The 25,280-nt window shown below is 66.0% G+C and overlaps 4 protein-coding genes across 4 annotated transcripts; 2 read left to right on the top strand and 2 right to left on the bottom strand.

Annotated features, from left to right (window-relative positions):
• Positions 1-9,995: 9,995 nt before the first annotated feature.
• METTL27 (methyltransferase like 27) lies at positions 9,996-12,530 on the top strand. The gene is made up of 5 exons (XM_086763339.1): positions 9,996-10,103; positions 10,170-10,298; positions 10,376-10,511; positions 10,705-10,797; positions 11,179-12,530. Exons 1-5 carry the CDS (start codon positions 9,996-9,998, stop codon positions 11,415-11,417), a joined length of 705 nt encoding a protein of 234 aa, XP_086619465.1. The 3' UTR covers positions 11,418-12,530.
• Positions 12,531-13,029: 499 nt separating this feature from the next.
• Positions 13,030-13,733, bottom strand: LOC147598389 (claudin-4-like). The gene has a single exon (XM_086763043.1). The coding sequence runs from the start codon at positions 13,672-13,674 to the stop codon at positions 13,030-13,032; it is 645 nt and encodes a 214-aa protein (XP_086619169.1). The 5' UTR covers positions 13,675-13,733.
• Positions 13,734-16,406: 2,673 nt separating this feature from the next.
• LOC147598388 (claudin-4-like) lies at positions 16,407-17,890 on the bottom strand. Its single transcript, XM_086763014.1, has one exon. The coding sequence runs from the start codon at positions 17,082-17,084 to the stop codon at positions 16,455-16,457; it is 630 nt and encodes a 209-aa protein (XP_086619140.1). The 5' UTR covers positions 17,085-17,890; the 3' UTR covers positions 16,407-16,454.
• A 5,626-nt stretch (positions 17,891-23,516) lies between these two features.
• Positions 23,517-24,445, top strand: CLDN3 (claudin 3). Its single transcript, XM_010125090.2, has one exon. The coding sequence runs from the start codon at positions 23,588-23,590 to the stop codon at positions 24,230-24,232; it is 645 nt and encodes a 214-aa protein (XP_010123392.2). The 5' UTR covers positions 23,517-23,587; the 3' UTR covers positions 24,233-24,445.
• Positions 24,446-25,280: the final 835 nt, after the last annotated feature.

Below are 25,280 nucleotides of genomic sequence, written 5' to 3'. Positions count from 1 at the left end.
CCATGGGGTCTGGGCCCCAGCAAGGCACATCCCTGGTGCTTCACAGCTCTGCCCGTAAGAGAATGACCCAAGGCAGTTCCCTCTTCCAGGTTGCCCCCATAACTGTAAAAATCACTGCTCCTCCTTCTGCACCAGCGGGAGGCTGAGGGCCAAGCTGGGGAGAGCCAGGGCGCTGAGCCCTCCTGTCAGCCAGGAGCAAGGGGACGAGCGGCCGGGCGCTGGCGGGAAATGGAGGCAGATGGAGGAGAGACCCTGGCCTCAAGTACCCAGGGACGCAGTCCTGAGCCGGAGACCATGCCGGCCTTCCCGTTGCCTCAAGCTGGGATGGATGTCTTGTCCCATCACTAACTCGTTCCCTCACCAAGACCCTCGCAGAGGGCAATCAGGGACAGGCCCAGGGACAGCAAATCCAGTGGCTGGCTTTGCTCCGAGAGGAGCAGAGCATCTGCCATGGATGCACTGCTCTGAGCTGTGCCTCACCCCTGTTTTTATGCACTTACGACACCGTTCAGGTCCGTGCATCCGTGCCCACCAGTGCCACGCCCCAACACCACTTCCCAAAGGTCCTGGAGCAAAGTGCACCCTGGCACAGCCCGTCACCCCCATCCCGGCGGCAACAGACCCCTGCAGAGCGCTGTGTGTCGGTGGTGGGCTTCCCTGCCTGGACAGGTTTCTGGGCTGCGAAGAACCTGTCACACCTCCCTGGGAACAGAGCAGCAAGGGAGCTGAAAATTTGGGATTATGGGATGTAATCCTGGGACATCGGGCCACTGTCACTCTCATCATGGGACAGAAAACATAAACCAGTCCCTGGGAAAATACAGTGGGGAGGGGGCTCTCTCATCAACCCCGGCCCAGGTTGGGTGAGAGGCTGCCCCACTGCCCCGGCGCCCCTGCGAGGGGACAGGGCAGCTCTGCGGGGCACCGCCAGCCCCAGCTCCCCTCTCTCCGCTCGGCGCAGAGGCACACCGTCCCAGGATGTGCCTGTCAGGAGGAGGAAAGCAGGCCATAAATCACTCCAGCTGTGACGGGAGCTGGGTCCGGGCCACCACCGCGGCAGCCCCCTCTGCTCCCCTTGCCAAAGGGAACAAGCAGGGCACGGGGGTGCTGGCCGCGCGGCCGCCAGACGCAATCTGTCTGCAATGCTGCTTGTCCAGCCAGGGGGCTGGGCAGCTGCAGTGTGTATTTATATCAAACAGGGGAAGACTTGTATTAATTAATTTTCTTTTTTTTTTTCTGCAGTACAGCAGGAAATAGCTGGGATAGTTACATACCTGGCGAGATGGCCAAGGAACCACGGTCCAAGAAACATAGAAGATCTGGCATTGCACGGAGCATCGGCGCTGCGCACAGCTTGCAAGCATCCGGGGCTGCGTGCGTATCTGCGTGCCTGACTGGGGAGCGGTGGGTCACAGCGAGGAACCCCACCTACGGCCAGCACTTTGGGAACTGGTGGTGAGCAGCCAGCATGCGCGGGATGTCCTGAGGTGAAGCACGGAGCTCTGTCCGCCCGGCAGCAGGGCACGGCTCTCCAGCGAGCACACAGAGCCCAGCCACCGTCCCACCTTGGGGCCAGGTTCAGACACACCCTCACGTCCCCACAGCTGGTTTATCTGCTGACCCACAGCCCAGGAAGGGACCAGGCTCCTCCGCAGCCCGTGGGGACCGTAGGACAGGGGTTCAAAGCAGGATCTGCAGAGCCTTTGTGCTTTGTCCCATCCCAGCCAGGAGCTGGGACATCGCTGCAGAGCAGCTCCCTGCTCCTGCGGTGAGGGGGGGCTGCCCACATCCCACCAAGCCCCAGCACAGGACCGGGCATTGGGCTGGTCTCTGGTGTTGGCAGTAGTAGAGGTTGGACTAGGGACCTCCTGAGGTCTCTTCCACCCGGCTCTGCCATCATTTGTCTCAGAGTCAAGGCACTATAAGCTCTGTCCAGACACCTTGTGGTGAACCCCAGACCAGACATCCTCCTCCAAGGACCGCCGTGCCAGCCAGAGACCCACTGCTGGCAGAGCAGACCTGGTGAAGGTCACCTGGCTGTGGCACCAAGGAGTGACCTCCCCATCCCAGCCCACTGGCAGGACAGCTCCGGCAGAGACCAGACACGAGTACGGCTTCAGTCTGGAAGAGGAAGGCTGTCTCTGTCTTGGCCAACCATGTGATGTCAACTGGGATGCAAGAGGCCAACCTTCAAAAGCAGGGACAGGATAAAGCTGGAGAGACTCTCTTAGGGCTTTGGGCATGGAAGTCTTCTCTGACACTGGTACTTCACTGCTGCCATCTCAGCCCCCAAATCCCAGTCCTGCCCTTGCTGAGGCCAAACAGGACAGGTTCCTCCTGACCCTGCTCTTCTGCCCCCGCGATGCTCCTCCAGCCCCTCAGCCTGGCTGCATCTCTTTCTCTGAGAGTTTCCTTTCACAGCCTGCCCCTTAACGAGGTGGGTTGTGCTGTTTGATTTATGAGGTCATTTCTTCAACGTGTCAGGATTATTTTGAATGCTGAGTCAGTCCTTCAAGGCTTCTCACAGAGCTATGGAGTCTGCAGATGAGACCAGCATGGTCTTCACTCAAGGGCATTGAGGATTGCTCTTTGGGAACCACATCTCCACACAGGTTACAATGGCCCCAGGTGATCTGTGCTCACTGCTGACCAGTGTGACACAGCATCAAAAGCCTTCCAGCAGTCAAGGATCAGATGTTCAAAGACCACCTGCCTTCTCACGTGCTGCAGAAGGAGGTTTGCTGCCTTCCCCCAGCGCTGGAAGGTGGGAGCAGTGCCCCAGGGCACCGTGCACCCTCGTGCATCCCTACCAGCAGCAGCGAACAGCAGAAGCACAGGACCCACACAGGCTGACACATCCTCAAATACTTTCCCAGCTTACAGCGGTTTGCAGCTCATGGACCTCCTGAGCCAGAGCTGAGCCTTTTTATGTGATAATCCCCGGTGGATTTTTCTTCCATGAACTCGAGGTGAACCCACCCTTTTAACCCACATGAGCTCCTAGTTTACTTGTTCCCAAAGATAATCCACAGGCGAGATTTCTTCAGCCAGCGTTCAAAGTGCCATGGGACAAAAGCCCATCCGGCTTTCAAAAATGTGGGGTTTATCCAGATGCCCATTACCCAGACCTCCAGCCCACCCTAGGCTGAGCCCTCAGCTCTGCCAGGAAGACATCAGCTGTGCTCCCCGCTCAATGCCACAGGAGGAAAGGAAAGTAACCGACCAGCCACCCAGAGCCAGCCATGGTCACACCTCCCCAGCAGCACTGGGACCACCAGGGACCACCAGGGACCACCTCCACCTTCCCTGTAGACCCTTGGAAGCACATCAGCTGTCTCCACCACATCACACTGCATCTGCCCATGCACTCATGTTACCCTGTCTCTAATGATTCAGTGTTGTTTCCGTTGTCTGGGCTCCTCCTCCTTGTTCTTGAGATAATTGCGGAGATTTGGATTTTGCCAGATTCCTAGCCTCTCTCTGAACTTAATCCCTTAAAGCTGTTTCCGAAGGACCAAGCAGCTGCCCTGCAGTGTCCTCCCTCGCACGTGCTTCCCAGGAGTTGTTACGTAGCACTTCTCAGGCCGTAGTCTTCATTTCGCTGCTCTCCCTCCTTCCTTTTCCAAGTCGTTAATTGCACATCCTCTTCCAGCCGCAACTGTGAGTTAGGATGGACCCACCGCTAGACTGCCTAACTGGGTCATTTGGATCAACGCGGCTGGAGAGCGTTCAGACAAGCATCTCAGGCCAAGGAATCCAAAGATGCAATCCTCCAGCAAAATCCTCCGAAGCTGAAATCCTCTGCCAAAGGGATGGCAAGACTCAAAGGCCAGGAGTGCTTGGTTGACATGGTTTCAGCCGCAGGAGAACACGTCATCGAGCTCCAAGAGGGACGGGCTCTCAGTCCACGGCCACCCTCACCCAAACCATTGTCACCTTTTCAGCCCATTCGTCTCTGCTGATCAAATTCAGCCTCAAAGCCACTTCTTCCTCTGTCTTCTGTGCACGGTTTCCCTGAATGAGTTACCTGGTCCGTGTCCGGTGATTTGGTTCCAGTTGGAGCTGGCGGTTGAAGTTCAGCTCAGTTCAGGAAAAAAATAATGGTTTGACGCATTTGGCTCCACTCCCCAAGAGAACCCCACAGTCCCCATTTGGGCGGGATGGGCAGGAGGTGAGACAACCGAGGGACCTCTGTCCCTCCTGCCAAAGGCAAGCTGCTGGGCCCGCAGCAAAGCTGGGACTCACAGACGCCCCTGCGAGAGGAAGGCCTGAGCCCCAGGAAATAACACAAGAGCCTGAGGATAAAATAGTAGAATTGGGGCAACTGGGCGCAGCAGCCCATCCTCCCTCCTGAGTATCTGTGCAGTTGGGTGCTGGCAGAGGGAGTTACAAGCTGCTTTTGAAGATTCCCAAACGTCACCTCAGTGCCAATGCAGACAGAGTTGAGACGGCTTGACCTCACCAAATGTCCAGAAGTGCTTTAAGGTCACCAAGATGAACCTCAGCAGATAAGATCCAGACTACCTGGGACTAACCGCGCTGCTTGGGCTACACCCAGCCTCACCGAAAGCACGGAGTCAGCACAACTCACAGGAAAGCCTTTGTTTATTTACGGCTGCTAATCTGCTCATTAACTCCTGCGCCAGTGAAAGTTCACACCTTGTTATGGAGCTGCACTTTATTGACTCCAGCTTCCAGCCCTTGGATCTCATCCAGCCCGTCCTTGATTCTTCCCAGGAGGTGGCAGTCGCTTCCTGGGTTACGCGGGCAAACCAGAGGAGATTTGACCTGGGGAGTCTTGGGGATGAGGTCTTGGAGTTGGGCTGGGTCTCACGGGTGGGATCTGGGGCTGATGGCCGGGGGTGGGCAGTGGGTGGATTCGTGCCCAGCCACGGGGACGCGGTCTTCAGCGTTCCCTGGGGTCCCAGTGATGCACTCCAGGATTTACACGGGGACATGATTAGGGAGTCATGCTGCGTCCCGGGGCAGGGACGGGGAGCTGCTGGGGTGTGCCTGGGGACACCCAGTCACGAGGGTGCTGTCCCACGCAGGACTCTGAGTCACCGGGATGAGGTTGGCCGAGGTCTTCACCACACCGTGGCACATGCCTGTGGGCGTGGGAGCAGGGAGACGGCGGCGGGAAGGGCTGCGGTGGAGGGGAAATGGGTACGGGAGGTGATGGGGTGTGACAGCGGGCAGGGGGTGTACAGGCGTGGATGGGAGCGGAGCTGAGGGAGGGCGCTCTCAAGGTGAGATGGACATGGCCAGGGTGGGAAGTGCAAGTCCCTGGTCAGGGGAGGAGCGCAGATGGCAATGGGGACAAGGAGAGAGAGAAAGGAGAAGGGGGAAAGTGCAGCTGGGGCAGGCAGGGGAGTGAGGTCCATGGGCTGGGGGCGCGGGGCGAGGACACAGCCTGTGTGGGACACTGGGGACACGTGTGGGGCTGCTCGACGGTGAGCAGGAGGTTGAGCCGGGCAGCGGGTGCTCCGGCCAGAGCTGCAGAAGGGGAGTGCATGCTGCGGGCAGAGCTGCTGGCGTTTGGGATGGGGATGGTGAGAAATGGGAATGTCACCAGCGTGGGAGGACGGTGTCCCCATGGTGTACTGAGGTGGGACCGCTGTGCCCCAGGGGTCCGGGAGGGACGGGAGCACGGTGCACCGGGGATGCAGGAGGGATGGAGCACGGTGCACTGGGGATGCACGAGGGATGGAGCAGCGTGCACTGGGGATGCAGGAGGGATGGGAGTACTGGGGATGCGGGTGGCACAGAGCACCATGTACAGAGGCTGGGGTTGACGTGGGAGCACTGTGACCTGGGGAGCACCTCAGCACGGTGGGAAGGTCCTGCTGTGCGCAGGCCATGGGGAGCAGCCGCGGTCAGAGCCCTGCGGAGTGGCAGGCCGCAGCCAGAGAACACGGCTGGTCCCCAGGGACCGCGTGCGGCGCAGGCAGCGTGGCTCACTGGCGAGGGGACCAACCTTCCCGGCCATGCGAGCAGTCAGGAATCAGCTGCTCCCCCAATCCGCCTGACCGCTCCGCAGGTCTGATCTCCGGCCAGCTCTGCACCGCGCCGTGCTGATTTATGTCTCAGCCTCTTCTCACTACCTGGTCGCGAGCCACACGGGCGTCGGGGGCCCGTGCAGATGGTTTGGTGACAGCAGCCCTGGCCGCCATCAATCACAGCAACGCTTGGATTTACAAATTGAGAAATTGGGCAGGAACCCAGCAATCCAGAGGGGCTTGCGGTGCTGAGTGGTGGGTGTTAGGGGGCAAAATCCGCTTGTCCCAGGACACCAGAGGGCTGGGCTTTAGGGAAGGACTGGGCAGTTCAAGGGCTGATGGACTCCAGCCCCGTTTGGACACTGAGAAAGGAAAACACTGCGTCCCCAAGCATGCAAGCGCGGAGACGTCCCAGCCCACAGCAGCGCTGATGTGTGACACCCCACCTGCCCGTCCTGCTGCCTGCCGCAGGGACACGCATCCTGCCCTGCCCTGCTCACAGCTCAGCTCCACACCATGGGGCGAGCTGCCGAGCACCCCGCTTCAGCCGGGCAGTGCCTGCATCGTGTGGGGCTCAGTGCTCCGGGGGCTGTGCGGCAGAGAGGCCAGAGTACCATCAGGGGTCCCTCCTTAGAGCTGTGCCGGCCCTGGGGTGCCCCGGGGCCATTCCCGGGCTCCGGCATCCTCCCCACACCGCCAAGGAGGACCTGGAGAAGGGTGGGTGCATGGAGATGAAACACGCAGCCCTGAAACCACGGTGACTGTCACCGAAGTCCCCCGGGTCAGAAGCTGCCAGGTCCCACTGAGCATCTTGTCCCACTGCCCAACTGATTGATGCCGCTGGGCTCATGGACGGCTGCATGGGCAACCCAGCGAGCCTCTGGGCTACGTGTAGCCATGGCACCGGGCATCCCACAGCTCCAGCCCAATAGAGAGGCCTAGGGACGTCCCTCCAGTGTCTGTTTGTCCAGGGGACGGCGTTAGTCCCACCCTGAGGGACTCACACAGGGAAGCCCTGTACTGGTTTTTGGGAATGCAAGCCCACGAGCCCAGTGTGTCAACTGCCACCACACACAATATCCAGGAATCCAGGACCGGCTCGGACGTGGGACCTGCAGGCAGGTGAGGAGCTGATGGTGTGGCTGGAACTGGAAGAGCCTGGAGATGCCTGGCCCCACAGAGGGTCCAAACGCAGCTCAGGCATGGTCTGTCCCATCACCTGTCCCAGCTGGGTGGCAGGTTTGAGGGCGGGGGACCCACCTCAGCCACCCTCCCACCCCTGCACCTCCTGGTTGCCTCGGGGACGTGCATCCCCCCAGCCTCGCCGTCGAGGGGCGATGGGGATGCCACAGCACAGCAGTCGCTGGCCCAACCCCAGATCCAGCATCCCAGTAGGACAGGGCAAAGTGCCAAAGAGCCAGCCCAGCCAGATCCCCTGTCCCCAGGCGGGGGATGAGGATGGCACCCCAAGGACCTGCCCGGAGACAGGACAGCACGTGCCGGAGTGGGAGCCCTCCAGCGCCAGGCCGCGGGCCAGGACGAAGTCCAGCCTCAGCCCCAGCACTGGCCACGGGGAAGCTCCCGCTTGCCGTGACCTGCTGCCAGCCCTCCGAGGGTCCCTGCTGTCCCACCGCCCCTCTCTTGGTGGGAACAGCCCGGGTCCTCCGACACTGGCAGCGGGCCCGGTCCGAGCCCCGGCTGGCCGGCGCTGGGTCCGAGCCAGCCCGAAGCCGCCGTGGCGCAGAGCGGAGCTGTTTGCACAGCTGCGTGCGGCGCAGCGCAGCGAGCCAGCCCCGGGGAGGGTGACGTTTGGAAAAGCACCGGCTAATTTGGGACTGGATGGAGGCTCGGGGAAGGCATGGCCCAGCTGCGGCCCGGAGGGCGGTGGAGCCAGGGGCAGACGCTGGCGGCGTACCCTGCTGAGGTTTATCTCCTCAGCGAAGGCCAGGCTGCCATTAGCGCTGGGAGCCATGGCGCGAGAGCCGCTACCAGAGGCCCCACCACCGAGCTGTCCGGCGGCCACCGCAGTGCCGGGAGAGGAGGCGCAGAGCTTGGGGACGGGATGGGACGCGTGCCGGCGGCGGAGGGGACGAAGTGCCGGTGTGGGGTGGCAGGGCTGCAGCCCCCGCGGGCCCCGTCCGGGAGCCCCCCGTGTGTCCTGGCTGGCGATGATCCCTGCCCTCGGCGGTCCGACCCCTCGCACCGGCCCCACGCGTCCCCTCTGCCACCCCCCGGGGGACGCTCCGAGGACGTCACCGGGGGTGACACTGCGCCGGGGCTGAACCGGCCGCGGGGACCGGGGGCGCCGGGGGTCCCGCCGGGCGCGGGGCAGCGCCGAGAGCGGGCGGAGGGCTCCCTCTCGAGGCCCCCGGCCAGCACTGCCCGGCCCAGGGGCAGAGCCAGCCCCCACGCGTGACCGTGGGCAGGGCCCCCACGCGTGACTGTGAACAGGGGTCCCACGGTGCTGCCGGACCCACAGCAGACGGACGGAAGGGAAGCGGCTGCCACCGGGATGGCGGCCTGGAGGACGTGGGAACAACAGAGCAGCGTCATGAAGCTGCCCGGGGCACCGAGTAGGAGGGGATGAGAGCCACCAGCGTGGCCACCATGGCCACCAGTGCGGCCACCAGCCCCTTCAGGGCACCCTCATCTTCCTTCCATCATTAATTAGCGGGTGGGTCTGTCTGGAAAAGCCAGACGCCAACAAGGCGACAGGAGTTGAGGGTGGTCCCACCAGTGAAGGGGGTCCCACAAGCCGGAGCTTGTCCCACGTCCTCCGCTGCAAACAGCGAAGGTCGGTTCAGCAGGAGACCAGAGTCACTCCCAACACCGAGCAATGAGCGTGCGACCGCCACGGAGAGCACTGTTGGGGTCCCTTCTAGCTGAGAACTAACGAACGGCTCTCGTTAACGAACGGCTCTCGTCAGTCAGCTGTGTGCGGCACGTTACAAACGCTGGGCACCTGCATCACGGGAGAAGGCATCTCACCGCCTCCTCGTGCCCCGCACTGGCACTCCGTGGCATTTCTCGTCCTGCTTCCTGTGAGCAAAACCCAAATTTGGTACAGCCAAGACGTTCCCCTTTCACAGGCGCGCTCCCGTCCTCTGTCCCCACAACTCGTCCAGCACAGAACGGCCGCCCCACGGGAGCGGTTGGGGAGCTGGGGGTGGGCGGACCTCAGGACACGAAGGACCCGCCGCGGTGATGGGTGCCGTCTTCCCGGGGGCTGAGCTGGGAAGCTGGGATGTCCCCTTGGCACGCGGCAGGACGGGATGGGTTCAGATGGTGGCAGAGGAGCGCGGCCACCCCTCAGCGACAGGTCTGAGCGGCAGAAGGTGGGGATGCAGGCGGGGGGTGACAGCGCAGCACCGGGGGCTGGGACCTGGGGCCGGGCAGGAGGTGACCCGTCCAGGGAGCAGAGGCACCGCGCACGGGTGGCACGAGGGAGCAAGAAGGCGATGTCTGACCCGTGCAAGGGACGGAGCGGGAGATCTTCGGCAGCAGCGGGGTGGGACGGGGCCTGGGGACACTGCAGGGAGGGAGCGGCGGCCCCGGGACACTGGGTGCCACCACCCCAGGACAATTGGTGTCACCGCTCCAGGGCACTCGGTACCGCCATCCTCAGGGCACTTAGTGTCACCATCCCCAGGACACCTGGTCACCCTGCCCCAGGACATTTGTTCACCCCTCGGGGCACTGGGTGCCACCCCCCGGGGCACTTGCGCACCCCCCCCGGGGCACTTGGTCCCACCCGACCCACTCGGTCCTTGCCCCTCCCCCGCCCCCGGCGCACTTGGTCGCGCCCGGCTCGCCGTTCCACCTGAGGGAGCGGAGCGGAGGCCGCTGCGGCGCACACCCGCCGGCCAATGGGCAGCGGGAGGGCGTATCCGGGATAGGTGCGCGGAGCCAATGGGGCCGAGGGGGCGTATCCGCGGCAGGCGCACGGAGCCAATGGGGAGCGGGGGCGCGTGTCCGGGGCGCAGGCGCGGTGCGGGAATGCGGCCGGCGGCGGAGGTGCTGGAGCGGGTGGCGGCGGTGCACGGCGGGGCCGCGCTGCCCGAGCGGCTGCGGCTGTACGACGGCTGGGCCGCCCGCTACGAGCAGGTACCGGGGGGACCGGGACCGGGGCCGCTCCGCTCCCCGGCGCCGCTGACCGCCGTGTCCCCGCAGGATGTGGCGGCACTGGAGTACCGGGCACCGGGCCTGGCCGCCGCTTCGCTCGCCTGCGCCTTCCCCGCGCCCCCCGCCGGAGCGCGGCTGCTCGACGTTGCCTGCGGCACCGGGCTGGTAGCGCGGGAGGTACCGGACGGGACGGGGGTCGGCGGGGGGGGCGGCGCGGGGAGCTGACGGTGCCGTGTGTCCGCCTGCCCCCGCAGCTCCACCGCCGCGGCTTCCGCTGCCTGCACGGCGTGGACGGCAGCGCGGGGATGCTGGAGCTGGCGCGGAGCACCGGGCTCTACCGGCAGCTCCGCCTCTGCGTCCTGGGCCAGGAGCCGCTGCCCGCGCCCGCAGGTAACGGCCGGCACTGGGAGGGGCTGTCCCGGTGTGACCCCCCCCCCCCGGTGATGCCACGCGTGTCCCCGGTGTGACCCCCCCCCCCGGTGATGCCACGCGTGTCCCCGGTGTGACCCCCCCCCCCCGGTGATGCCACGCGTGTCCCCGGTGTGACCCCCCCCCCCCGGTGATGCCACGCGTGTCCCCGCAGAGCACTACGACGCCGTGACGGTGGTGGGGGCCCTGGGTGAGGGGCAGGTGCCAAGCACGGCCGTGCCGGAGCTGCTCCGTGTCACCAAACCAGGTGAGGGGGTGTCTCCCACTGTCCCCTCCCCAACGAGACCCCCCCAGGGTGACAGGATGGGGACAGCCGCTCCCGTGGGTCCCTGGCCGGATGCCGGCCCCGTGGCACGGCCGGGATGTGGCCTTGTCCCTGCTGCCAGGTGCAGGCAGGGCCCTGCCGCAGCACCCCGGTCCCTGGGCAGGAGGTGGCCGTGGCACCCCTGATGGGTGACAGCGTGCGCTGAGGCGTGACAGCCTTCCCGCCCCCTTGCCCGCCGGCCTCCTGGATGACGCCCAGCAGGGTCTCACCGCCTCCCCTCAGCCCCAGCCTTTCCGAGGGGGTGCCAGCCCCAGCAGAGGACACCCAGTGCCAGCGTCACCCATGTCCCCTCTCTCCTGACAGGAGGCTTCCTCTGCCTGACGACGAGGAGCAACCCCTCCAACCTGCGGTACAAGGCGGAGCTGGAGGCAGCGCTGCAGCGGCTGGAGAGGCAGGGAGCCTGGCAGAAGGTGCTGGCCCAGGAGGTGGAGCGCTGGGAGAGGGCCACCTCCGAGGAGGAGAGCACCCGGGGCACCGGCTTCATCTCCGGCGTGGTCTATGTCTACCGGAAATGCCCCGTCCCCCCGCTGCAGGAGCGCTGAGAGCCGGCGCCGCTCTGGGGAGGTGGGGCGTGAGCGCTTGGCCCCTTGTGAAACCCAGCGCAGCGACCCCCTCCCGGAGCCGGGCGGCTGCTGGGGGGTGACGAGGTTTGGAGCCAAAATGTCCCAGTTCCTTTCCCCGGCCCCTTCCCCCCGAGGCCTGGGCCCTGGGGACGTTGCCAGTTCCTCGGTGTGGGAGCTGGTGTCACCAGGGTCCCCTGGGCACCGCTGTTGGCTGTGACATTCTGCTGCTGTCCCTGACACCTCGATCCCCGCCGCGACGTCTTGCAGACCCTCCTGGCTCTTCACAGTCGTGTCCTGCCTGGGTTGTCTTCTCCCTGCTGGGCCCACCTCTCAGCCAAAATCTAGATCCATCTTCATCTTCCCCACACCAGACCCCCGTGGTCTTTACCTGGGGACGTCCCCATCCCCACGTCCCATGCTCTCCCCTCCTCGTCCTCCCCAGGAGTTAACCCAGCGCACCCCGAGGTGCAGAGACCCACCTCCAACCCGGGAGCACCTGTGCCAAGTGACACCCAGCCCGAGCAGCCTTCCAAGCACCGCGTCAGCCTTTCACCCCACAACAGCTGCTGAAGTCTCTGATTTTCCTACAGCTTTGGAGTTAACGATCTGGGTGGGAATGAGGCTGGAGGGGGGACCTCAGGAGCCAGCAGCCGCTCCCCACCCAGCGTCGCCTGCCCAGCCTGTTCCCCAAGCCCCTCGCCCTGCTGCCTCCACCCCTCCTCCTCCACCATTCCCTTGGGAAGTTTTTTACCCAAATCTCTTGCTGGGATATTTCCTTTTTGCCTTTTCTCTTCCCTCAGACCTATTCCTGCTCATCCGGCTCCCGTGGCCCTGGGGAACGGGTTGCTTCCTTCCCCTCAGGAGCTCTTCACCAGCGGGAGGCGGTGGCTGCGTCTCCCTGTTCCCAACCCAGGGCATCCCATATCTCGCCGTGCCCATGGCTCTTGTCACCCCTCCGCGTGGCCCTTCCAGGTCTTGGGGTCCCTGCGCCCATCGTGGGTAGCTGCCCCGCTCCCCTCTCCCCCTGTTTGTCCCCAGCGCTGTCCCCTGGGGACAATCCCCCTTCTTAATAAACTCCCCACCTCCGCTGCCTGCTGTGTGATGTTCCTGGAGCAGTGGGGCCACGGACTCTCCGGGGTGGGCAGGGAGGGAGGGCAGGAACCAGGGAGGGGGGATTTGGCCTTTCTCTGGGGTCACCCCAGACCTGGGGGCTCAAAGGACGGAGCTCTGGGAGCCTGCTGTCCCACTGTGCCCCTCAGCTCTCGGCACCCTCTCCCTGCCTCAGTTTCCCTGCTGGGGGGTGCACAGGGAGCGCCCTGCCTGCCCACCACCACATCCTCGAGGGGACGTTGGGACAGGCCAGGCACTGGGGCAGCAGCCCCCGGGCTGGCAGGGACACAACCCCCTAGAACCCATCGTGGTCCTCCCCGCACTGCGCCGCTCCGAAATGAGAGCCCAGGCAGCCTTGGTGGCACCACCATGTTTATAGCCCAGCAAGAGCACGGCCCCGGGGGTGCAGCGGCGCGGGAACGGGGAGGAGGGGGCAGGATGGGCCGTACTCTCCCTGGGGCTGGCAGCTGGGCACGGTGGCTCACACGTAGTCCTTCATGGGGTAGCCCATGGGGCTGGAGCTCTTCACCCCTCTGTACTTCTTGGGGTAGGGGTCCTGCTGGGATGAGCGTCCCGAGCAGCACAGGATGCCCCCGCCAAAGAGCTGGAGGGCGCTGGAGGCCCAGCCGATGTAGAGGGCGGCCCCCAGCTCTCGCTTGAGGGCCTCGGGCACCATGGGGTTGTAGAAGTTGGTGACGATGCTGTTGGCAGACCAGGAGACGGGGACGAGCAGCATGATGCCTGCCAGGACAAAGATGACACCCGCCAGGACGGAGATCCTGGTCTTGGTGCTGTTGTCGTCCACGCAGCGGGTGTAGTCCGCGCCCGAGATGGCAGTGAGGAAGGCAAAGGCGGCCACGAAGATGGAGGTGACCACCAAGGCGCGGGCGGCTTGCAGGTCGGAGGTGAGCTCCAGCAGGGAGTCATAGCTCTTGCACTGCATCTGCCCCGTGCTCTCGTACACGCAGTTCATCCACAGCCCTTCCCAGAAGACCTGGGCCACCACGATGTTGGAGCCGATGAAGGCCGTCACCTTCCACATGGGCAGCGCGCAGGTGAGGATGGAGCCCAGCCAGCCCAGCACGGCCAGGATCAGCCCGCCCCGCTGCATCGTCATCATCGCCATCGGCAGCACCTGCGGGGACAGGGCGCAGCTGTCACAGACGCGGCCCCGGAGCCAGGCGGGGCTTTCTGAAGAGCATGGCCTTCGTGCTGGCTGCGTCTGGTTCCACATCAGCATGGGAACAGCTGCAGACTGCCATGGGGACACATGTGGCACGGGGACGTGTGTGGCACGGAGCACCCAGGTCCCAAGGAGGCCAAGTGGCAGGAGCCCCTCTGCGTCACATTTTCCCCTACGATGTCCCCACGGCACGGGACAGTCCTCTGCCATTGTCCCATCCCCGCTTGGCCGTGAGTGTGGCAAGCGTTACGGAGAAGCTGGCTTTTGGGGAGTGGGGTGAGGGGCTTGTGCCCATCCCACACACTCCGAAGTGCAGACCCCCACCCCACGCTCACCCCACGGGCAGCCACCCTGCAGCACCCACCCCATCTCCTGCCCCATGGCTGGGTGCTTCAGCCTCCTTGGCCACCACCCCTGCCCTCGCCGCAGCGCCGGCTGCTCCCCGTCCAAGGGCAGGCTTTGCTTTGCCCTCAGCGGCCGTGCTGCAGCGCCCTTTGGACCCGGGATTTCCTCTCTGGGGCGCTGGAAATGGATCAGAGCTCAGGTCTGCCTCCGAAACGGCTGTGGGGCTCAGCACTTTCGGTGACACCCGCTCTTCCTCCGCACCGGGAGCAGCACCGAGAGGGCAAACTCCCAGCGAGGGGCTACGGAGCCTGGGCTCACTGCAGGTGTCACCCCTGTAACCCCGATAAGAGGGGTGGCTGGTACGGGGACACGCTGGTGGCTCCACCGTGGTCACACATGGCCGCCACGGCCCCTGGCTCAGCCCAAATCGCTGCTCAGCCCCACGCGGAGCGGAGCCCCCGTACCGCCATGGGGCAGAGTGCACGCGTGGGCCCTTGCACCCGCACCTGGCACCCGGGACCAGCTGAGTTTTTATGAGCCCCGTGCCTGGCACGCCCTGCGGCGCTTGCGGGAGGTTTCGCCGCGCTTTCTCCGGTCCTGGTTTCGGTTTCTGCAGCCTCTCCTCCCCAGTTGCGTCCCCCCTCCTTCCCCAGCACCTTTCATCCCTTGGCATCCTGATGGACACCCAGCACTGGGACTTTGCCTGCCCTGGTCCAGGAAAGCCTCTTTGGGCCAAAAACAAAGTCCCTCTCTCCGCGAAAGGGCGACCAGCCTCCCAGGGCGCCAGGAAGCCATCCCAGGCACCCTTCCCCAGCCAGCGGGACCTGGACCACAAGAGACACCCAAAATGGGGTGCACGACCGCCCGTGGCGGGGACGAGCGGTGGCCCCACGGATCCCAGCAGGGATGCTCGCCAGAGCATCGCCCTCACATTTCCACCTGGAGTCCCATGGCGTCACAGGAAATTTTCCACCAGTCCCGCTCCCAGTGAAAGGGATGAGGGAGCTGGGAGCCCTCAAGCCCCCAGACCCAGCTGAGACACCCAGAGCCAGGCAGCTGGCGTCACCCATCATCCCCACGCACCCCGAGGCGGGAGGGAAGGATGTTCCCAAACCAGTGGAGCGCCCCGGTGCAGCTCGCCATGCCGGAAACGGGATAGGCAAAACACCCGGCATTGCCCACGCCGGCCGCGGGTGCTCCCAGCCGGGGATGTCGGTGGCCCCAGGGCCAGCACGCCCCGACCTGCCCTTGCCAGCGCCCGTCACCTTCTTCCTGCTCTGGTGGGAACATCGCGCTGGGACAGGCATGGGGCAGCCCCGACGCCGAGCCCGGTGCCACCGTGCAATGAGGTGCTCGTCGTCACCCCCCCGGGAGCGAGTGCTCAGGGTGACCTGGGAGGGAGAGCAATGGGTGATGCTGGAGCAGGGGCTGGGGGCGGCTGGGATTGGGGGGAGCAGATTTGGGGGATCTCAGGGGCACAGGGGCACCGGACTGCCCCACCACCAAGGGCGAGGGTAAAGAAAACCAGGCACAGCGGGGGCTGAGCAGCTGCCGTTTAATGCGGGAAGGCTGTGGTGCGGGGAAGGACGGGGGCTCAGCCCCGGGGGAGCACCACGAGCCACCCCCTCCTGCCCCCAGCCCGGGCACCCCAGGCGGGGGATGCCGAGGGGGACACGGGGCTGGGGTCGGGTCCGTGCGGGTGCACAGCCCCGCTCCGCTCCCGCTTCCCCGACCGGTTCTCCCAGCCCCGCCGCTGCCTTCCCACTCCCGGGATAATGATGCCCCCGCCCCGGGGAGCTGCCGCGAGAAATCACACGTCCGTACAGCCGCTCCGGGCCCCGAAAGTAGGTCAAAGTCAAAATTCGGGGTGCAGGCGAGAGCCCTCGCCGCCCCTCGAGACCCTGCCAGGGTTTGCAGAGCCGCCGCGTCCCCGTGACGGTGTGGGACAGGTTTGCTGTCCCACCGGCGCTGCCACCCGCCCCGAGGGACGCATCCCAGGGGGTTTGACCGAGAGCTGCGTCACCACATGGCGCACCCCGATACTGGGAGCCAGGAGATGCTCAAGGCGGGGATCGCCTGGTGTCCCGGAGAAGATGCTGCGGCCGGGCGCTCCGTAGGGGGAGCGGGACCCCCGCCAGGAGCGGGGCAGCCAGGACAGGATCTCCTTGTTCCTCATCTCAACCGAGATTAAAGAACCAGCTTCAATCTCCCGTGGAACAAAGGCAGCTCTGTCTGCCCTCCCTCGCACCGCCCCGGCGCCCAGCCCTCCCCACCTCGGCGCTCAGCCAGCCCCAGCCCAGTCGGGGGGGTCCGTGGGCCAGGGGCACCCCGAGGGGACCCCAGAGCGGCTGCAGGGGTCCAGGCGGGCACAGCGGCTCCTAGACGTAGTTGCTGGCTGGCAGCGAGCGAGCGGCCGTGAACTTGGCGGAGTAGGGCTTCTCGCCCCGGGGGGGGCAGGTGCAGCAGAGGATGCCCCCCCCTAGCAGCAGGAGCGCGGAGGCCGCCCAGCCCACGTAGAGCGACGAGCCCAGGTCGCGCTTCTGCGAGTCGGTGACCAGCGGGTTGTAGAAATCCCGGATGATGGTGTTGGCCGACCAGGAGATGGGGATGAGGATGAGGATGCCAGCGATGATGAAGATGATGCCGGAGAGGATCACGACCTTGGCTTTGGCGGTGTCATCCTCCACGCAGTTGGTGCACTTGCCGCCAGCCACGGCGAGCAGGGTGCCCAGGACGGCCAAGACGATGGCCACCACCACCATGGCGCGGGCGGCTTGCAGGTCCTGCGGCAGGGCCAGCATGGAGTCGTAGACCTTGCACTGCATCTGCCCCGTGCTCTGCACCACGCAGTTCATCCACAGCCCTTCCCAGATGATCTGCGCCGTCACGATGTTGTTGCCGACGAAGGCCGTCTCCCGCCACATGGGCAAGGCGCAGCAGAGGATGGAGGCCAACCAGCCGATGACGGAGAGGGCAATGCCCAGCACCTGCATCCCCATGGAGGCCATCGCACGCCGCCGGCACCCTCGCCCGCCTCCCGCAGCGCAGTGCCGGCCGCTGGGACCATGGCAGGCGTTATATGCCTTCGCCGAGGGAGGAGCGCCGCCACCGCCGCTGTCCTGCCGCCGGCACCGGACGGAGGGGTAAAACCAGTTTCCCAGGATTCCTCCGCTTGCATTTCTCCCCGCAGCAATGACACTTAATATCCCAGCTGCTCCCACGGAGGAGGACGCAGGGCACCGGGATCAGGCCACCCAGGTGCGGGAGTGCGTCCCACCGCTGCTCAGGGGAAGAGCCGGTGTCCGGGCGTCGGGATGTCTCTGCCGTTGCTGCCAGCGCCTCCTGCTCCACCACCCAGATGCAGTCCCTCCATGCTTCGTGCCTCAGTTTCCCCCCAGCCTCTGGCCCCCTGCGGCTCCACGCCGAGGGAGCAGCACGCCATCCCTGCCCCGCTGCTGGGCTCCATGCCCGGAAGGAGACAAGTGGCTCTTGTTTGTTCCTTGGCCTCCGTACCAGCGCTTCCCAGCCCTCCATCAGGCCTCGGGCGGGAGGTGTCACCACCCAGACCCACAAACCGGTCGGAGCGGCTGCTGGCTCCCCGTGGAGGAGAGATGATGCTGCCTGGGGCAAGGCGGGGGTGCAGACCCCAAAACCGACCCCACCTTGCGCTCCACCACCAAGCCGGCGTTCACACGGCAGCCCTCGGTCCCAGCCCTGCTGCCTGCCCTGCAGCCAGGCTGTGCTGAGACCAATGCCAGTGCCGACACCGGTGCCAATGCCAACCCGTGCCAGTGCCGATACCGACGCCGATAGAGACGCCCAACCTCTCCTCCCTTAATCCACGAGCCCCCCACGCACGTCCCCTCCCCGCTCCCTCGGAAGCCCCTCCAACATCAGCACAGGCGCAGCACGAAGCCAGACAGACCGCAAGGACGGACAGGTAGACATTGCACTGTTTCACCACCCCAGCTTAGTCCTGGGCCTCTGGAAAAGATAAGAGGGCCAGAGATGATCTTCGTTTTCCTGAGCGCTGGGGTTACCAATACAGTCCAATCGCTTGCGCTAATTGTTCAGCATGACGGGCTCTAGAGCTGTCACTGCCCACGCCGGGACACTCCCGGGCACCGTGCCCCAGCGCGATGGGATGAGCTGGGCAGCCTGTGCACCGCGGTGCCGTGAGGCCGGGGATGCCGGTGCTCGGCGTGGCAGGAGCGGGCAGGGCAGAGCTCGGGGCTCGCTGCAGACCCTGACCCAAGCCGGATGAGCTGGGGTCCTGCCCTCCTGACCTGCGCCGGAGGAGCCACCCAGACACCCGGCCACGCTGGGATGCTCCGTCCATCCATCTTTCCTACTGGAGCGTGCACATTGCTCGCATACCAGCCTGCCCACCCCGGGGCCGGAGCCTCGTGGTCAAGGGCTCCCTTTAATCCGCTCGGCTCTGCAGCATCCCCGCCGGGACCAGACTTTGCCTGAGGCCGAGTGTGGCTTTCACCTCCCAGCCGGTTGCCGTGACCACCGAATGGTTTGGGGTTGGAGAGAGGCAGGCGCCCACACGAGTGTGCACCTCGCACGGGCAGTGTCCCCGCAGGCGCGTGGGGACGTGTCTCCAGCTGGGGACAAACGGCAAGGCGGGGACAGGGACTCCTCTGCACGCAGAGCATCAAATGCCCGCGCCGCTCAGCAGGCGCCAGCACGGCCCTGCGACAGCTAATTACTGTAATTAAAGCCAGAACGTGACATATATTCAAAGTGGCGGCTGCCACCCGGGAACAGCCCCCGTGCCCTTCCCCACGTCCCCCAGTGCCGCGCTGCCGACCAGCACAGCCGGCCCCGTGTCCCCAGGACAGCCAGCACAGCCAGCCCCGTGTCCCTGGTGCTGCCGGTCAGCCGGACAGACGGACACGGGCTCGATGAGCAGCAGCCGGGCTGCGGGGCAGCGCCTTGTCCCCAGCGCCCACTGAGCCAGAGGATGCTGGTGCAGCGCGGCTGGGACCACGGCACCACGGCGCTCGCCCCATCCCAAGCCTTTGCCGCCCGGCACCTGCCCCAGCACCCAGCCGGGTGTGGGTGCCCTGCCCTGGATCCAGTGGGATTTGCTGGGTGGGGGGACCTGTTTGGTCCCTGCTCTGCCGCATACTCACGGGGTTGTTGAGTGCAGAGCTCCCGACCCGGCACATCGGCCACCAGCCCCTCGCGGCTCAGGAAATGCCCTCCACCAACCATCCCTGCTTCACGGGGATGGGGACAGGCGGCGGCCCCAGGCTGGCAGCGAGGCCATCCCCGCGCAGGGAGGCAGCATTAAAGCCAGCGTCACCACGATGCCAGGCACCGTCGGATGCACGGCGCAGGCTGAGCCACCCTGACCTTGCTCGGGGCAGAGGAGGTCCTGTGTCTCTGGGCACAAACCCTCTGTCACCAGAGGGTGACACCTGGGACACGGGTGACGTTCGCACCTCACGCACACAGCTGGCACCGGCTCAGCCACGCACCGCTGAGCCAAGAGCCCCTCATCCCCCAGTACCCGCACACGGACTCGCCACCCTGGCTACCTCGAGGTCCCGAAAAGGCGGGCACGACTTGCCAGCGAGCGGTGATCCGCTGGGATCTCCGGCTTCACATCCACCGAGCGAGGCACGGCCGCCAGCCCTCCCGCCCTGGGCAGCCTCTCCCCGCCGGCACCCGGGGATTAGTTACCGGCAGGCCGGAGACTGAATGTTCCCAAAAAAAGTCCTTGCCCAACATAAACCCCCCCGACCGGCTCAAATATGCAAAGTCAGGTTGTTTCCCGCTACGGGAAAGCAAAGTCTGATCAGCTCGGCAGGAGAGGAGCTGAGTGCCGGGAGCTGCGGGGTCCCCGGGGGGACGCCGGCGCCGGGCAGCAAGGGCTGCTGCGAGGAACAGGACCTTTGGCCTGAAGACGTTCTGAAAATCAAAGCCCTGCCTGCTTTGCTGAGCGAAAAATGGCTCTGAAAAGGGGAAATAAAACACCCAAGTGCTGCGGAGGGGGCTGTCAAAGGGATGGGGTGCTGACGGCCGGGGCTCGGGACGGGGCATGCGAGCAGCGCGATGGGGGTCCCCCCGCGGGCGATGCCGGAGGAAGCAGCGGGATGTGGCGGCAAAGCCTGGGGGAAGCTGATCCAAAGCCATCAGGGCGGGGATGCCGCGGGCGCGCTGAGATTTCGGGCGTCCCCTGGGGTGAGCTGCCAGCCCCCTGCCGGGTCCCGTCGGACCGTGCGCCCCCCACCGCCCCCCAGCTCCCCGTGTGCCGGCGGCTCCATCCGCGCCCCGCCGGCAGACAGAGCCACCATTGATGCTCGAAGCCGCCTCACCTGCTCTCCGCCGCCACCGAAGGGGCTTCAACAATGGGCCGCCTGTGTGCCCCGGCCTGGGCAGCGCCAGCAGCCCCACGCCCGAAATATAAGCAGGCGAGGCAGCGCTCACCGCCCCGGCCCCGCTCCCTCGGGGGGGGAAACGCGCCGTCACTCCCCAGACCGCAGCAGAGGGGGAAACACCCCAAACCCCGCGCCCGCCACCGGGCGCACGTGAGCGGAACGCGGCCCCACGACGCCCGGGGCGGTTTCTGCTGTCACCTCCCGCTCCTCCCCGGGGCGCCTGCAGTGGGTGTCCCCCCCCCACCAAACCGGCGATGCTCCCGTGACCTTTGGGTCCAGGGTCACCACGGCACGGGGCTGGGGGCCAAACCTGCCTCCTCGTCACCCCACTTTGTCCCCATCTGAGGGGACCCACTGTGGGCAAAGGTCCCTGTCCCCCCCCAGCTGCGGGGGGGGCAGAGGGGCTTCACCGGGGTGGGGGGACACAGCAGTGGGAGGGATGGGGATGCTCCAGGAACCCCGCGGGGATGCCAGCCCCGCTCAGCTGTTTTTCGGCAAACACCGGCCGGCCGGTTTGCTCGCCACAAGAATGCGTTCCGAAGCGCGGCCGGCACCCCGAAACTCGGTGATTTGCCCTTTCCTCTGCCGTGAGTCAGGCAGCAGCAGCTGCCCCAGGCCGGCGCGGCCCCACGCGCAGCCTGTACTTTGGGCAATTTGGGGTGACGAAGTGGGGACGCAGCGCGTGGGGCCTGATTGCAGGGTGAGGGGCTGCGGTGCTTCACCCGCCCTGTCTCACCCCATCCCTGCCCCATAAACCTGCCTGGGGTATCGCCCCCTTCTCCTGCCCCACATCCCTACTTGAGGGTATCCCACCCAACCCACACCCTTACCTGGGGTATCCCCATTGCCCCACACCCCTGCATGGGGTACCCCAGCCCCACATCCCTACCCAGGAGTATCCCCCCCGCCCAGGCCACATCCCTGCCTGGGGGGGGGGCACCTCCCCGCCCCACAGCCCTACCTGGGGTTTCCCCTCGCCCCACACCCCTGCATGAGGTACCCCCTGCCCCACAGCCCTACCTGGGGGGGGTACCCCTGCCCCATGCCCCAGCATGGAGTATCCCCCCTGCCCCACACCCGTCTATAGAGTAACCCCTGCCCCTACCCCTGCCCCATCCCCTGCATGGGGTACCCCCTGCCCCACAGCCCTCCCTGGGGTGTCCCCCCACCCCACACCCCTGCCTGGGGTAACCCCCTGCCCCTATTCCTGCTCCACAGCCCTCCCTGGGGTGTCCCCCGACCCCACACCCCCACCTGGGGTACCCCCCACAGCCCCGTGTGCCTGCGCAGCGTGGGTGCGCGTGCCGGTGTACTGGCAGCCGTGGGCGCGCGTGCACCCGCACCGCCGTCGTGTGCCTGTCTGTCCCTGCGTGCAGCCGCGTGTCGGGGTGTCCCTGCTGGCAGAGGGGTGTGACACTGTGTGTGTGTGTGCGCGCGCACCCACACCCCGGGGTGCTGGCACGCCCCTGCCCCACGTGTGTGCTGCCGGCACCCCTGCCTGCACACCCTCCTCTGTTTGGGGGTGGTGGCGCTGTACCTGCTGTCACCTGCCAGCAGCACCGGCATCATGGGCACCCCAAGGTGCCCCCGAGGGCCGGGACCCCCACCACCCCCCAGTGACAAGGGCACAAAGCCCTGGGGTGCTTGCATGGGCACAAACGGGGTCACCCCCGGATACCCCCACAGCCACCAGCCCTGGCTGTGGGGGACTTGGGGTGCCCTGCGGGGGTGATGACGGTACAACAGTGTGCCAGAAGCCCGCCTGGCCAGATCCAGGGTATTTTTGGGATGCCATGGGTTGGCAGAGGATATGGGGTACGGGGGTGTCACAGGGTGGCAGAGGTCAGACACAGGGTGCTGCGAGGGGCCGGGGGCCAACCCGGATGGCAGCTGACCTGCCAAGATACAGGGGTTTCGGGGCTCTGCGGGGCATCCGAAGCCGACCTCCTCCCGGCTACAGGGTGTCGGGGCGCTGTGGGGTGGATGCGGGGCTCCCTCCATCACGGATCGCGGGCGCCGGCGCAAGGAGGGCTCCCTCGGCCGCCAGCATCCCGCCGCGCTCTCGAGCAGTTAATGAGTTGCAGAGGAGATTTCGGCGCAGGCAAGGGAACAGGCAGGAGCGAGCCCACGTCCCACGGGGGGCTGCTGACCGCATTCCTGGGGAGGGGGCGGCTGGAAATGCCAGCACGCAAAATTGGGGGGGGTGGGGGTTGATGGGGGACACGTGTGCACCCCCACAGCCATGGTGACCATGAGCAGCCTGCACCTGTTTTTTTCTTTTTTTGGGGTTTTTTTTTTTGTTTTTTGTTTGTTTTTTTCTCTTCGCTCGGGTGGACGGGGTGACGCTGGCGAGGCGGTTACGTGCGTTATCTGCTTCCTTCAAGGCCAAAATATTTGAACAGGATGAGGAAAGATTTATCATCTGCTCAGGGGATCCCTGCTGGTGCTCCCCGCCCGGCAGGGTGGGAGCAGGAGGGGGCCGGGCGGGGGGGACCCCCCGCCCGGCCCCCTCCTGCTCCCACCCTGCCGGGCGGGGAGCACCCACGGGTCCCCTTGGGATGGCAGAGCGGGAGCAACAAGCATCACGGCGCGGCGAAGGACTTGCACTTTGCACGGCGACGCGAAGGTGCTCGACGTTCGCCGAACTCTGGTTAAACGTGAGCGCTGATAAGACGTTCCCGAAATAAAAACCAAACCCCGGAGCCGGGGCGGGGGGGCGGGGGGAAACGGCGAAGCCGAGGGATTTCCAAGGGTCGGAATGAACACGGTGGTCGGCATTCCCGGTAGCCATCGCCCCGAAACCAAGGGATGGCGGTGGCAGGTGGCGTCTTTCTCTCCCTCCCGCCCTTCTCCGGTAACCCGGCGCCATCTCTGCAAACAAAGGGGAGGGTGTGGGACGCAGGTGACGGGTGACGGAGGAGCCGAGAGAGGAGCGTCCGGCAACGAAACCCCACCCCGGGCGGGCGCTTGCGCTGGCCCCGCCAGCCCTTATAAGCGCAGGTGCACCCAGGTGTAAGCCGATCCCCCAAGGGCTGCGAGCGGCGGCGGGTGACGGCCAGGGTTTCGGTCCGTTGGTTCCTCTCCGCCATCGCCCGCAGCGCGGCAGCGAACCGGCCACCATGTCGATGGGCTTGGAGATCGGCGGGGTGGCCTTGTCGGTGCTGGGTTGGTTGTGCAGCATCATCTGTTGCGCCTTGCCCATGTGGAGGGTGACGGCCTTCATCGGCAACAACATCGTGACGGCGCAGATCATCTGGGAAGGGCTGTGGATGAACTGCGTGGTGCAGAGCACGGGGCAGATGCAGTGCAAGGTCTACGACTCCATGCTGGCCCTGCCGCAGGACCTGCAAGCCGCCCGCGCTCTCCTGGTGGTGGCCATCGTCTTGGCCGTCCTGGGTTTACTGGTGGCCATCGTGGGCGCCCAGTGCACTCGCTGCGTGGAGGACGAGAGCACCAAAGCCAAGATCACCATCGTCTCCGGCGTCATCTTCCTCCTCTCCGGCGTCATGACCCTCATCCCCGTCTCCTGGTCGGCCAACACCATCATCCGGGATTTCTACAACCCGCTGGTGCTCGACGCGCAGAAGCGGGAGCTGGGCACCTCGCTCTACGTGGGCTGGGCGGCCTCCGCGCTCCTGCTGCTGGGGGGGGCCCTGCTCTGCTGCTCCTGCCCCCCCAAAGAGGACAGGTACCCCACCGGCAAGGTGGCCTACTCCGCCCCGCGCTCCGCCGTCACCAGCTACGACAAGAGGAACTATGTCTGAGCTCCCCGGGACCCCACGGCACCCCTTGATACCCCTCCCCACACCCTCTCCCAACCCCGGGACCCTCATCGCCCTCCGTGGGGACTGGGGACAGCGGCACCCGAGCGGGGGGAGCGCGAAGGAGGGGACGGGGACGGCTGCGGGGTCAGGGCCGGGCTGTGTAAATAGAGACAGTTTCGGTTAAACAAGAGGCGGTTTCGGGTCGGCGGGAGAAGCGGCGCCCGGCATGCCCCTGCCCGCGCCGATGGGACAGGATGGGGACGAGGAGGGGGATGGAACCCCCCTCAGTGTTCTCCCCCCCACCACCGCTGCCGGCCGGGCACCATCTGTCCCTGTTACGCGTGGTCTGTACCGGTTACATTTGTCAATAAACGTGTCCTGTTTTGGTAGCCGGAGTGTCCTTGGAGCACCGGGGGGGGCCCAGGATTCCACTGGGTACGAGGGGGGGGGGTCAGGGCTACAGCCCCCCCAAGGAGCCACCTCACGCCCTCTGCTATGGCAGTGCCCGGTGGCACCGGATTTGGGGACGGGGGCCTCCGTTTGCAGCTCCTCTTCCCAACCCCACCACGGGAGTCTCGGCTCGGGGAGGGCCGGTGGCCCCCCGCCCGCCGAGGGGCAGCTTTCTGGTGGGCCGGGAGCCAGCGGAGCAGCGGCCTGCCCGGCAGCGGCACTCCCTGCCCGCCCGGTCCAAAGTCTGGCCCGCGGAGGGGAACGCGGGGCGCCCCCCCCCATAACCCAGAGCAGCGGCTGGGGCGAGGCCGCGTTGCACAACCGCTCCCACCGGCACGGCACGGCCACGGCACGGCCACGGCAGCCGCCCTCCCCGCCACGCTCCAGCGGGCAGGGACAAAGGGGCAGGCGCTGCCGCAGGTGCGCGGCCTCATCCTGCGCTGCCTGCGGCCCGGCACCCAGCGCGGCCCAGCGAGCCCCCCGGCCGCCTGCATCCTGCCCCGGGGCTGCCTGCGCGGGGGCTCGGGGCAGCTTTTGGAAAGCGGGCGGTTTCGCTGCCCCGGGCCTGGGCCCACAGGCCGGAGCGGGCCTACTCCGG

The sequence above is a fragment of the Chlamydotis macqueenii genome, chromosome 19 (assembly GCF_036417535.1).
Source record: "Chlamydotis macqueenii isolate bChlMac1 chromosome 19, bChlMac1.mat, whole genome shotgun sequence".
NCBI classification, from domain to species: Eukaryota; Metazoa; Chordata; class Aves; order Otidiformes; family Otididae; genus Chlamydotis; species Chlamydotis macqueenii.
Note: the sequence above shows the minus strand (reverse complement) of the source record. Positions and strands in the feature narration are given on the sequence as shown.

Coding starts and splice junctions, on each gene's coding strand:
- METTL27 (XM_086763339.1), top strand. CDS start 9,996: ATGCGGCCGGCGGCGGAGGTGCTGGAGCGGGTGGCGGCGGTGCACGGC. Junction 10,512..10,704: donor GCCGCTGCCCGCGCCCGCAG/GTAACGGCCGGC, acceptor GTGTCCCCGCAG/AGCACTACGACGCCGTGACG. Junction 10,798..11,178: donor GCTCCGTGTCACCAAACCAG/GTGAGGGGGTGT, acceptor CTCTCCTGACAG/GAGGCTTCCTCTGCCTGACG.
- LOC147598389 (XM_086763043.1), bottom strand. CDS start 13,674: ATGGCGATGATGACGATGCAGCGGGGCGGGCTGATCCTGGCCGTGCTG.
- LOC147598388 (XM_086763014.1), bottom strand. CDS start 17,084: ATGGCCTCCATGGGGATGCAGGTGCTGGGCATTGCCCTCTCCGTCATC.
- CLDN3 (XM_010125090.2), top strand. CDS start 23,588: ATGTCGATGGGCTTGGAGATCGGCGGGGTGGCCTTGTCGGTGCTGGGT.